Raw genomic sequence first — 14,123 nt, 5'->3', positions numbered from 1 at the left:
TGGCTATAAAACAAGGGCTCTATTGTTCTACGCTGGCGGGGCAGTGCTCGTTGCCCTCGCTTGACGACCCTCGCTGACTCTAGATCGCGTTATTTCAGATGGAAACACTTTTACTATAGGCTTCTTTTTTCTATTCGTACTCTCTTTTACTGACTTCACTGAAAATTCAGTCAATCACTGACACGGAACATAAAAAAAATGCATAAAGAGTTCCGAAAATGGCACAGTAAAAGTTAAAAGTTGAAAATCTGGGACCGCAAAACACGAGCGTCCGCTCTCGACCACGGTTGAAACTTCGGTTGAATAAACATTACTTCCAGCTGAGTATTAATAGAGGTTATATATCGAGTAAATTTAGCCTTATGCTTATCAGTTAAATGGAGTTGAAACTCCACTAACCCCAGTGTGACTCATTGTATAGATAACCCATACCTGTAAACATTTACCTCTGTTTTATAATAAATTCCAACACTTCATTCTTCAATAAAAAATACCAAATTCCAGTAATAGAACTTATATTGGCCTTCACAAGATTTACCAACGTTTTGCATAATCTTTTGGTGCTTACAAAATTATTGTATTCTAAACTAAAGTGATATGTTCTGGAGGAACATATCGTTAGTGTTATTCCCCACGATGCTATTGGAAAAGTTGTTTAAAAGTTAATATCAGACGTCTATTTGTCACGGGGAGAGTATAATATAAAACAAATAATTCTTTAAATGCAGCGTTTACTAGCCCTATCACCAAAATCATATCAACGAGCAGCAACGAGACAAATTTTCATAGATTTTGACATTGCACTCGCAGCCCACTGCATTCAAAGTGGCCTCATTACCAACGACGAAATCAGCCATAAATCGCTGTACACCACAAATTGGTAACGAATTTAGTTTAAACATGGCTACTTCGAGTGAAATTTACTCAGTTTATTCAGTTTTATTTGTGAACTCCATCGCTGTATTTGCCTTCAGAGTTGAAGCTAATGTAGTTGATTCAGTTCGTAATAAATATTGTGATGACAAATGTTTAGAGGAGCATTTAGTCAAATTGGTGTGATATAATATTGAGCTTCATCCATAGCTCCCGTGAGAAATTTAAAAATGAGACATTTGCATATTTTTAACACTTTTATTTGAGAGCATTCACTGCCCGACAGATTAGTGAATAAACACAGACAAATTGGTGCAAAATTAACCCACGATCGCCGGTTGAAACCCTTAAGTGCGTTCTGTGACCAGTGCCGATAATATTACAACAGTGTCAACTACTCTTGAGTAATATTGAGGAAGTGTTGACGGCTCACTGCATGGTTTTCGACTTCACTCCTAGCACGCAGGCAGATTGGTTTGAGGATCGTAACAAAGCGCACACTCTTCATCATTTTCGAAACACGATATGCTGTAGAAGTTCATCGTGTTGTTTTCGACGCGCATCTCTGCACAGTCATGGTCAGGTCTCAACGCATTAACAAAAAACACGTCGCCCATCGGGTCCATGCTCGGCATCCAGCGCCACACCAAGTCTTCGCCACGATGTATGTTAGCCCAGAAGTAAATTTGGTCTGAGAATAAACGAGAACATAAGATTGCATATAAAACGATCAGTGGTTGAGCTGTATACGCCACCCATTTGATTTACTTAATAAATGATACCAACGTGAAAGTTCCGTTGCAACATGAAAGATTAGATTGATTATATAATGATGCGGCTGAGCTCTATCATTGAGTTTCAATTTATCTTTTTAATCACTGTCTTCTAATGTTATAAATATTGTAAGTGCAATTCTAACTGGAATTGTCAACTCACTGGTGCCAAGCAGAGTCGGGTCGCCGATGAGGCTGTAGTTGTTGTACAGTTCCTGGGAAGCCATAGGCAGACCTCGCGCCTCACACCGAGTCTTTGCCTCACAGAAGCCGATATCGGTAGCATCGCATTCCGCCACCTGTATTAACAAAAAAAACAGTATTAATAGAGCAGAAAACGCTTCATTTGCACTAGTTTATAGAATAGAATTGAATAGAAGTGTCGGCATTGAAGAAATAGGATCATGGCCTGTTGCCGATTCTTGAATTTTTCGTGACTTGATTCACAAGGGATGCGGCCTTTGGAACCCGATCTTTCCATAACAAACGATTGACTGAGATAGCTGCTAGACTTATTGCCTGGGCCCATACTTTCAAAAAAAGTTAAGAGATCGTAAGTTGGTCCGTAAGTTGCTAGGCACTTTAAGACTGAACATATGCTCCTACATAGCTTCGTCTAGTCTGTTCGTGAAGGCGTTTTTATATCGTACGCAGGAAATCATTACGCCACTCGGTCTATCACACGGCTTCCGCCACCTCAATAATTATGGCAAATTCTTTAGTATACCAAATACTTACAGCATTCTGATCTTGGATAGTGAATGGTCACGCCACTTCACTCATAGAATATCGTACGCAATCTAATTACTTAATAGAATGGAATAATTTAAAAGTCACTCGATCGATCAAACAGAACGTCAAGAATGAATAAGCATCAGTCAAGTTACCACTAAAATGAAAGTTATAAGGTGCAGTAACAATTACCAGGCAGTATCCGTTGGCAGCCTGAGCACAGCAAGTGTCTTTCGGTGGCAGCGCGACGTCCGCGACGCGCCGCCGGTCCTGGTCTGAGAAAACGACGACGCATAACAGCTCAAAGTATTACAAAACAATACAATGTTACTGGTGTTACAATAGCACGAAACAAAACTAAACTAGAATAGCACCACCAGGTTAAAAATTCATGAAGGTTCGCCAACTATATAAAGTCGTGGCTTGTGATCGAAATGTAGATTCGATGTCCAACCACTGGCCATATCGCCGAATATGATAGAACTCATTGCAACTCAGAGGGAAAGCACACTGTCTGTAACTGCAGAAATATCTTACAGATATCCATGAATTTGGGCTTGAAGCGACCCGCTTTTGAACATTTAATCGGCATTGTAAATTAACCAGACAATCACCTTTCACTTCTGCATAATGCTGACATGAAACAAAACTTCTCTGATACTGCTCATCACATGGCATATCCGGTTTATTGCGTTGGCGTGTGATTTTGCCATATTATTTGAATCATAACAGACGCCCAGAATGGGATGCGAGTTTTAATCTGCATCTCAGACATCCTCACTACCCCGGATGATGCAAATAGAAGTTAACTCCTCACTAATCCTGACTTCAGTATTTTTGAGCAGAAGCTTGTGTAGAGTAGACACACAAAATCACTTGAAAAAGGTAAAATGAATTTTTTAGTCTGACTTTTGAGGCAGGTAAATCAAAAGTCAAATGGCCAGACTTTGAGCTGCTAAGCATTAGTTCAAAAATTTCAAGTTAAATTAGATCTTGGGGGCTTTTATTTTTTTTAATAATTAGTGCTCAAAGGAACAGATTCCGGAAGCAAGCGAATGAGAAGAAAGCAGAAAGAAGGCTATCAGTGACACCAGACGCGCACTTTGGACTTAGACGTGAACGAACGTACTTTGGACTTCCGTTGCACTTTGCTCGCGAGTGGCAGGCGACTAACAGGTTTAACCCCAGCTTCAAGTAGCAAGAAAAAATTACGATAGTACTGTCTGGGAGATCGGACTTAGCTTGTGTCTCGACGTAACGAACGAAGTTAATTGGAACGAGATTACAACTTATCAAAAGCTTTCACTCTCATCCATCAACAGACAATCGGACTTTAAACTTGTGCGATAACGAAGATATTGAGCCATGGCCATGTCCAATGACCGAGAGAGTGTACTTTGTACCTAATTTTGAGCTTGCTCACGTACTATGTACCTAATCATGACCATGGACCCGTAGTTTGTCCTCAAGTCTGTATCAGTTCCCGTACTTTGTACTTGAGTCAGCCCCTTTACCGCGCTTTGTACTTAATTCTAAATATGCGCCCGTACTCTGAACTGAAGACAGACCAACACTCGTACTTTGAACTCTGCAACAATACTTTGAATTGAAAGCTTATCCTGCTCATGTACGTAGCACTCACGTCTGAACCATCACTCGTACCTTGAACTCGAAGATTATTCTTCACCCGCACTTTGAACTGAAAGCTTATCCTGCAGCCGTAATTTGTACTAAAAGATTTTCTTGCACTCGTACTTTGAACAGAAGGCTTACTGTGCATCTAGCTGCACTTTGAACTCAAGGCGGATTTTGCACCTCTACTTTGGGCTGGAACCTGATTTTGCACTTGTACTCCGATCCCATGTCTGACCATATACACGCACTTTGAACTGAAGGTAAACCTCGTACTTGGCACACATGTCTGACCCTTCAATAGTACTTTGAACTCAAGACTGATCTTAACTTTCTTAACCGAACCTGTTGATCTTGACTGAACCTGTACTTTGATCTCAACTTTCACCCTGCATCCGCATTCTAAACTAAAGGCTGCTTTTGCCCTCGTCTCTTAAACAGAAGTCCGACCCTACACCCTTACTTTGTACTTACGTTGGGCATATAGCACCTCTGATTTGTACTTAAGGTAGTGCGCATTGACATTTCACTCTTACAATGTTGGTTTTGAGTGCATCGACAGCTCAACAGTTTATATGATTGTTAATTAACAGTATATATGAAATATGACAAAACTTACCGCCGTAGGTGACGCCGATGTCGGTGCACTGGAGACATCCGATTCGCTCGTTCATATTGTAGAGTTTGCCTTCAAACTCGCACAGTTCTGAACTCGGACAAATAAATAAAATATTTCATCTAATTTGATCATTTAAAAAATTTTTAATAATCAGAAAAATTTTTAATGAATAGTTATTAATAATTGTGATTTTAAAACTTGAAGTATGGCAGCGGCGCTTCTGGTTGGTTTAACTTTAAATCAACTCTAGTTGGTTTGCCATGAAAAAATTAAACAAACAATAAAAATTGGGGCTGCTACGAGATTTCAATAAATGTAAAGTTCACAAATTAAATTGTAATAAAAGTATTTTTGTTGGAAATACTGAGCTTGGTAAGAAGCTCCTAACCAGTCGTTAACAGCCTTTATACTTGATAACTCAAAATAACTTTGAAAATGATCGGTTAGCGCGCTGCGAAAGCTGTACAATGCATATATTTATGCCCAAAATGTCAGTATCGTTAATTTGGCAGCCCAGGAGTAGATGATGCAGTAATACACAAACAATAGAGTGAATATTGCAGTATATATTGGCAATGGATAGACTTTAACAATGGATGTGTGATCAGTTAACTTGATTGCTAAATGTAGATATATACACTTCACTTAATAACGCCGCATAAAATAATAAATACACACCAGAATAAATAATACAGTATATGTCAGCAATGTTAGCTCACGCTGGAGCAGGAGGTGCCCGTTGAGCTGACAAACGTCGCGCAGGTCGGCGTACTGAGCGCTGGGTAACGTGTAAATCGTGCACATAAAGAATACGTGAGATGCTCAGATAGAAATTTAATGATGGTATGATATAAATAAAACATAATATTTAATAATATTAGCTTACGCTGGAGCAGGAGGTGCCCGTTGAGCTGACACACGTCTCGCAGGTCGGCGTACTGAGCGCTGGGTAACGTCGCCCCCGCCGCCGCCAGCGACCCGTTCGCCAGCACGCAGCCTCGAGGAGAGCAACATGGACACGTTAGTCTTCCTGACGCACCGATTGTCTCGACTGAGATTCGAGCTCGGTCAGATAGCAGAGACAGCATGATTTAGGTTCTTATTTTTATCAATTCGTTTGTTGACTTGGCTCTTTCCTCGATTCAATTATTGGCGTCTTCCCTTATTCATTTCCTTTGATAAATCAGTTTTGCCTTCTTAAGTCTTTACGATCGCGGCCATTACTAACCATTTATGGCGACTCGAGTTCATTTGCTTTATGATAGGGATAATTTATTAAGTGCCACGCCCGATATTAGCTTTGAATAAAAAATCGCAACGTCAGACACCGTAACTAAATCTTCTTACAATATATTAGACGCGCACTTGTACGCGCTGAAGACTGTAAGTTTGTTTAAATAAGACTTGGTCTGTCACTCGTGCCCGCTGCCCGCGCCGACTGCCCGCCTGTCACTGCTGTCTGCCGCTGCCTGGTCGGATAATCTAGGGCACTTTCTTCTAAAAAATTCCACGAGAGTCGAAGCTCTCTTCCAATGAATTTTCGGACCTTTATAATATTCATAACATAAAGTCGATATTAACATGACTATTAGATGAGCACACAGCAGATCTGACGAGAATCATTAAGTCAGTTCTTTAATAATCAGTAGAAGAAACACGATGAAAACTGCTCGAAATAAATCACGATAAATACCATGCCCATTAAATGGATGGGGCATCGCACCAGCGGGAACAAACGAATAAATATAATAAAATTAATAAATCACTCCTGATAAATATTTAGCATTAATAAACGATTGTTCAGCCTTCGCTTGAATGCCGTAAATCTGGACACAAATCTGCATCATTAAATTAATATGCATAGAGCAAAGAGTAATTTTTAGCTTAAATCAGATATTTTATATGCGTAGTGCATAAAGAGCTGGTGTGTCGCTCTTCATTTCTAATGCTCGTATGAATCTGACACTCAAGTATTTTAAACCATAATTCATTTCTTACAAAATTATTTATTTCGACACGGAAGCTCTGGTGGAAGCGGGAGGCCGTTCAATTCCTCTTCTGCAGGTCTGGCCACGATATACCGGCGTGCAAGTTGGTCTATTGTAATCTGCTATTCTGATTGACGTCAAAGCTTGCTCCTTAGAACTTAATCCACAATTTATCTCATAAATAATATGAAGATGACATATTCTTCTAAAATAGTGATGGCTGGAAAATAACATTTGACCTCTTGTTTGATTGAAATTAAAAATTTTAACTCTCCGATACCGAATCATTTACATGAACGGCTTAAGGAAAATTGGTCTGAGTCAGCAAAGCGCTGGAGCAGGAGATTGTATGCTAACTTATAGCAAATCATAAGTTACTTACAGCAAAAAAAAATATCGTTTACAAGAATGTCATGTGAACAAAATCTGCTCATAATCGCATCACTAAAATGCCGAGAACATTCGAGAATATTAACCTGCCCATGTTTTAGAGTGACAAGCATGACATCATTAAAGCAAAACCGAGCTATGATTGAAATAATTAAATCAGTCATGGCAGATTTACCATGGCGTATGTATGATTTGGTCGGTGTATGGATGAGAGCTACAACGAGCGACTTGCCATTGGGCCACAAGATAGTTTAATTTCACGAGCTTAAACCGTAGACTTTAAAATCAATTTCATTGCATATGCATTTGTCTAATGAGAAAGAATAATATATAATACTTTCTATGATTTTGATTCACAATGTCAAATCCTATTTAGGATTGAATAAAATAGTAATTTTTAGAACTCACTCAGAAAATCACTGTAGGGTGTGACACGTACCGACAAGAAGAAATTTTGCAGCGTATGACGTCGAAAGTCTTTCATTGATGTAAAACTGAAAGACTCTTACACGGGGGTTCTTTCATCTTATATTATTTAAATGTTAGAAATGATTTAAATGACAAATTTAGGAGATGTATTTGCATTTCTTAGTTTAGATTTGTCACGAAATTTTCTACATTTTCGTCCTCGGTGGAGTGAAAGACTTACCAGCACACTGCTGAGATATGACGGGCAACGACGGAGGCCTCGATGTGGCCTTGGACAGTAACGTAAAATTTAATTCAGTGAAACAAGGCTTAACATTAATAAAATGTAAATGTTTTTAAAACAAATCATAAAGCCCCATCGTTACAGGTCGTTGTCAGAAATTAATAAAGATTCATAGCTCGCAAGAATTCCACCGACTACAGCGACATATTCTCAACTGCGCACCATATCATAAATCTCTACCAAATATATTATATATAATTTCATCGATTGTCGCTCGTCTAACGAGTTTTTTTTCGTGTAGTTTTTTTCTTCTGTAGTTTTTGAAGGTTAGTTCAAGTGATGGATGAAACAATATGCTCAAAAACGGCGCTTTGAAATTCGTATGCTAATTTACGACCATTAACTGACGTTCAGGTATGAAATCAGCTTGATAATTGACTGCCGTAGCATTGGGAGAACTTATACTGACGTATGTTTCGTGAACGATGTCCAACTGATGTAAATTATTACACCACACATCATACTCGTATGTGATGACTGTGAGCAAGACGCATAACTGATGTATGCTCATGATAAATGTATACTGATGTAAATTGAATTGAAATGAATTGAATGTATTCTGATGCGTACACTTCTGAAAACAATTTGCACAGAAACGAATGCCTATATTCTCTTTGTAACGTCACCAAACTTGCCGCGGATAGAATCGGCCGTCCCACTGCATGAGGCACTCTATACAGGGTGTCTAAAAAAAACTGATACCATACTTTGAATGGCTGTAACTCGAAAAGTAATAGAGTTAAAAATTTTGAAAGGTCAGAATTTGTTCCCTATGTTTTTCTCCATCTCGCCACCAAAAATTAAACAGATCGATGTAGCCATAAGCGTTTGATAGAACTTTCAGTGACATGTGCTAAAATCGTGCTTGCGCAAAGTTTTAGTAAGATCATTTTGCATAATCATTACGATGTCTTGACATGTCTTCTTTTCGTTGTTTTATGTTTTAGCGCATTTTCTCATTTATGAAAAAATGCACTATTGTGCTCGCTATGTCCGTCTGTCCTTCTGCCCGTCCGTGACTTCATGTTTTCGTCGACGAGAAAATGCGCTCTCTGTCACTCACTGCAGTGAGTACTGAGTTACATTTTTTTGTATCTTTGGTGAGACAAAAACATGGCAATCTTTGGTGAGAGACAATCTTTGGTTTTGAAATTCTCTCTCACCAAAGATTGCCATGATTGTGTCTCACCAAAGATTGTCATGATTGTGTCTCACCAAAGATTCAAAGAAAACATGAAGTCACGGACGGACGACAGACGGACAGACAGACGGACGGACAGACGGACATGGCGAGCACAATAGTGCATTATTTTATAAATGAGAAAATGCGCTAAAAATCAAACAGCGAAAAGAAAACATGTCAAGACAACGTAATGAGTATGCAAAATGATCTTACTAAAACTTTGCGCAAGCACGATTTTAGCACATGTCACTGCAAGTTCTATCAAACGCTTATGGCTATATTGATCTGTCTGATTTTTGGTGGAGAGATGCAGAAAAACATAGGAAACAAATCCTGACCTTCCAAAATTTTTTAACTCTATTACTTTTCGAGTTACAGCCATTAAAAGTTAAGTATCTTTTTTTGGGATACCCTGTATACTGCATCTTTTTTGAAGGGGAAAATGGATACTCCCTCACACTCAAATATTATATATTGATAATATAGTATAATATTTTAATAATTTAATATTATTATATAAGTCAATGTATCATAATTTGACTTTTTTGAATTTTGACAAATCACATATCTTTAAAAGTCTAGAGAAAATGTGAATAGTTTTCACGCGAGAAAAATGCACTGCACAAGAGACTCGTAATATTACTGTTATTATTACTATTATCTGTCAAAACTTGAACCTAACGCAATGATACATATTAAATGCTAATTAATAATAGTTCGAGCCACTTTAAAATGAAGCTAGAAACATTTAGGTTACGTTAATATCAACAGAAGAAATGGGACTATGCTAATTAAGTTTTACCTCTCAAGTACCACATTAAATATGTCAAGTATTGTTAAATGACAACAGGGATTTAAATTTAACAATTATGAAAAATTTCAATATTCAATGTCATGAGAAGCAAAAACTCTTGGACCGACTTAATTTGAAGCAGGTGCAATCACTCTAATAATAATCAGATTTAGATAGATCGGCATGAAAATTGTTGGATGTATAAGATAAATGCAGAGCAGCTATGAACATCAGCATCGTTCTACAACACCGAGTTGACTCCTACCTACTTCTGCTGCAAACATCATCACTTGCAGCGCATGTGTCCAGTTAATCAAATTATTTATTATAAAATTCAATACAAACTTCAAAGATGGGAATGGCATCGAAAACTTCTTCAATATACTATGGGGAATTTTCATATTTTCGATGAAACATTATGAGCACTGAGCGTCATTTTTGGAGGAAGCGAAGTAAAATACCTGCGTCACATGATGTAGAAACTCAATAAAAAATATAACTCAGTACTCACTTCAGTGAGTGACAGAGAGCGCATTTTCTCGTCGACGGAAACTTGAGGTCACGGACGGACGGACTGACGGACGGACGGACAGACAGACATACGGACATGGCGAGCGCAATAGTGCATAATTTCCATAGATGAGAAAATGCGCTAAAAAGGTTAACGAGAGGGCAATAACTCTGCTCAAATACAATATTGTATGATCTCATAACTAATCGAATTGTCTCAATTTCGATGCTGAAGTTAAAATGAATTCATTCGTGGATAGTTCTTTTAGGTTGAATATCGCATATCATTAACACATTCCCAGAACTGGCATGATCTTTGTTTTCTCACTTAGGCTATAAATAAATAAGGCTAAGTAATGCAATAAGGCTAAATCCATAACAATAACAAGTCGCAAAGATCTTGAGCAATTGAGAAAAAGAATAAGCTGATCAACTTTGTAGGCGAATAAAGGCACGCACAATTCTCATATAAGCCCGAACAGATCTTTTGCGGTTCATTTCAGGGACACTCCAAACACGATTGTATTTAATGACCATGTCTTCTAAAAATACAAACTGAATATATTAACTCTTCACAATGAACATCATTGATAAATTTGAATCGTAATCTCCATAAATATTCTAAAAATTGCAGCTATTGAAATATTGAATACCGAAATATTGTCCCACGTAAGTCGCAACCCAAGGAAGTTATTCAACAATCCAGTTCTTCGTACCCCGTCCAAGCCTTGAGAGTTTATCGGGACGATAGGCGCTGCGAAGGCCGGGCCATGAGTGTCTCACGAGTCAAGACTTGAAAACTTGAATAAACTGTAAAACTCGACTTTACAATGATAAAATGATTCACGTCCAAGCATTGAGATTCAAGGGAAGTAAATTTACTCTAAGAAAAAAGTGCATCACGCAAAATTAGGAATTATATATGATATGTTTATAAACGATTATTCCTTCATTGTCTAAAGTGATTAGTGATCAAACGTGCGTCGTGTGATTCTACCAGTAGGTTATGGTGTCGGCAGGAGCGAGCTTTTTGACCTACTTCTCTACCTGTTTGAGTAACCTACATGTCGATTGAATCTGTATACTTTCCGCCCAAATAAGCCACTCTACGGGCCAGGCACTACATTGAGCGTCTGCTATTGGTGCAACTATTATTCGTGTTATGTTATGGGAATAAATGAGTTGTAACGCTGCATGGTTGCTCGAAGCTCCATCATATTCCATTATAAGATACGGCACAATTACCGACATTGTTCGAAGTGAGTCTACCTTTGCAAGGAACTGCTTACAAAGCTGCATGGGTTCTCTCTCTCATGCTCAGCACGGCGGCAAGGTTGTGGCAGGATCGTAACAAAGGGCACACGGTTCGTCATTTGCGGCACACGAAACGCGGTAGAAGTTATGTGTGCTTCCGACACGCAGCTCAGCACAGTCTTCAGTTCCAGAAGTCGCGATTATGCTCCCCACGGGCTCTATGCTCGGCATCCAACGCCACACCATGTCTGCCCCTCGATGAATGTTCATCCAGTAGTAAGTTCGGGCTAAGAACGAACGAGATTAATAGATTCAATATCTAACAATCCTTTGATGTTCAGTATCTAATATATAGAATTGATTACGTTATATCCAGCTAAATTGGGATTTCAATCTCAACGTTGAACCTAAGATGTACTTTTTATCAGAACTTCAAATCCATGGAGAATTGTCTCGATTTTTCATCACTAGTCTCAGAATTTTTATCAGTATGCTGGCCACCCTAACCTAACTACCAGGCCGTCAACTCACCAGGAGCAAGCAGTGTGATGAGGCTGTAGTTGTAGTACAGTTCCTTCGATGCCAGCTGCAGACCTCGCGCCTCGCACCGAGTCTTCGCCTCGCAGAAGCCGATGTAGGTGTCAGCGCATTCCTCCACCTGTATTTATAAAAAATATAACTCAGTACTAATGTGTAACTTAAATGAAATCCTACCATTTTGCATGGTTAAATTTAGAAATTGAAATTAACCTAACTTGCACTCAATCAAAGCAATTAAACAATGAGCATGAATTAAATCATGAACCTATTTCTGATTTTTATCAAGAAATTATACCAACTTTTACCAGACAGTATCCGTCGGCTGCCTGAGCGCAGCACGTGTCCTTCGACGGCAGCGCGACGTCCAAGACGCGACGAAGATCATCGTCTGTGAAAACAGACAAGACTTTGGGCAGAGCAATACCACGGTTACTGATGTAACGCGGTTACGGATGTAACTATGTTACTGATGTAACTCTGTTACTGATGTAACTCTGTTACTGATGTAACTCTGTTACTGCAGTTGTAATACCCTAGTTACTGCTGGTAAAATACCTTGGCAATATAGACTCCTGGCAGGCCCCGGCAATATCATGGTTACTGATGTAACTCGGTTACTGCAGTTGTAATACCCCAGTTACTGCTGGTAAAATACCTTGGTTACTGCGGTTTACGATACCTCGGTTACTATAGAGGTAGGCTTTGGCTGACTTACCTCTGTTAAGGCTGTTTTAATAACATTGTTACAGCAGAAGTAATAAAACCATTTCACAGCAGTAATACCCTCGCTAGTTGCTGGCGTTATGATATCTCGGGTGCTACGGTGACAGTGCCATTGAATTATTACTCATATTTTCTAGGGTTTTCGGTAGTCGGAAATATTTCGTAGTTTGTATGTGGTCATTACGACGAAATTTTGTAATCATATCGTAGGGATAGCCATCATCAATAAGAATGAGAACATATGCCAAAAATTTTAAACAAACAACAATGATGCCCCGAATTGCTCCGACTTATACAGCATGTGGCAACTCCATTGATATTTTTCAGATTCACGTCTATAAATTTATGTAATGTTGACTGATAAAATTATACTCGTACTTAGAAATTTATTTAAATGCGCAAAAATTCCACGCAACACGTAGCTGTTTCATTGCGGCGACATGATGCATGCCCAAAACAAGCTCATAGCGTACAAGCTTCTTATGCTCGGGGACAGTAATGGCGGCCACTACAAATTGTAAATGCTTACCGCAACTAATTATTATTCTACTGGCCTCGTGCAAAGAGTTACTGGGTCCTTACGAGGCCAGTAGCGCCTATACGCGAGACCAATAATTTAGTAATGAGTGACGCTAAATATTTGCAAGTTACACTGGCTGCCACTATAGAGGCCTCGTGTACAAGCATGGCCCCTCCGTTTGAGACGTACAATAAACTCATCTTTAATTCCTCGCCATCATGGCCCTTTTTAGAATTAATTTAACACCTTCCCATCAGTAACTTCATTAGTACTCTTTTTTAAAGGAAATCAGTTACTTTTCTTTACTTAATGATTTTTACTTAATTACTGACATTAAAGAACACTATATGTGGACCAATTTTCTGGAGAATGTGCAAGAATATGAAGCCCAAGAGATAGTGAGGGCATCACGGTGAAGAAGTGCAAGCAAGAACTACGCTAGGCAGAAGACAGGCGTCTACCATCTTGTATATACGTTCAAATTGAAAGGAAATGCGCCTAATTGGGAGTACATAATTCGAGCACTCTTGGGAGGTTTGAATCAGGAGAAATTTCTTTGTTGAGCTGTGGAATAGGTTCACAATGTACTTTATTCTTAGGTTATATTATATATTAATCTCAGCAATTTAAAACCCAAAAAAAAATGAAGCGCGAAGTGTGCTGCCAAAGCAGCCACAATTTTGTAATTATTCATACATCTGGGTTTACCAGCATTCTACCGCTACACATGGGTTAACCATGCACTTACCAGTACAAAACGATATAGCATGCACTCAAAGACCCAGATTTGTAGAAATGTCAATGGCATCACTAGTTTATCACTTGATATTAACCATTCTGAGATTATTCGTTCCCCTTAAGATTGATTGCTATAGACTGAG

General features: G+C 38.8%; 1 protein-coding gene across 1 annotated transcript in view; it reads right to left on the bottom strand.

Annotated features, from left to right (window-relative positions):
• Positions 1 to 1,066: 1,066 nt before the first annotated feature.
• Positions 1,067 to 14,123, bottom strand: part of LOC108665056 — a 30,444-nt gene continuing 17,387 nt past the window's right edge. Inside the window, exons 2-5 of the mRNA XM_047885146.1 lie at positions 4,630 to 4,716; positions 2,571 to 2,653; positions 1,810 to 1,945; positions 1,067 to 1,564 (exon numbers count right to left, since the gene is read on the bottom strand). Coding sequence (XP_047741102.1) covers positions 1,329 to 1,564; positions 1,810 to 1,945; positions 2,571 to 2,653; positions 4,630 to 4,684 — 510 coding nt within the window. The 5' untranslated portion in view covers positions 4,685 to 4,716 and the 3' untranslated portion in view covers positions 1,067 to 1,328. The remainder of the gene's footprint in view (positions 1,565 to 1,809; positions 1,946 to 2,570; positions 2,654 to 4,629; positions 4,717 to 14,123) is intronic.

The sequence above is a fragment of the Hyalella azteca genome, unplaced genomic scaffold (assembly GCF_000764305.2).
Source record: "Hyalella azteca isolate HAZT.00-mixed unplaced genomic scaffold, Hazt_2.0.2 contig17082, whole genome shotgun sequence".
NCBI classification, from domain to species: domain Eukaryota; kingdom Metazoa; phylum Arthropoda; class Malacostraca; order Amphipoda; family Hyalellidae; genus Hyalella; species Hyalella azteca.
This window is presented reverse-complemented; position numbering and strand designations above follow the sequence as displayed.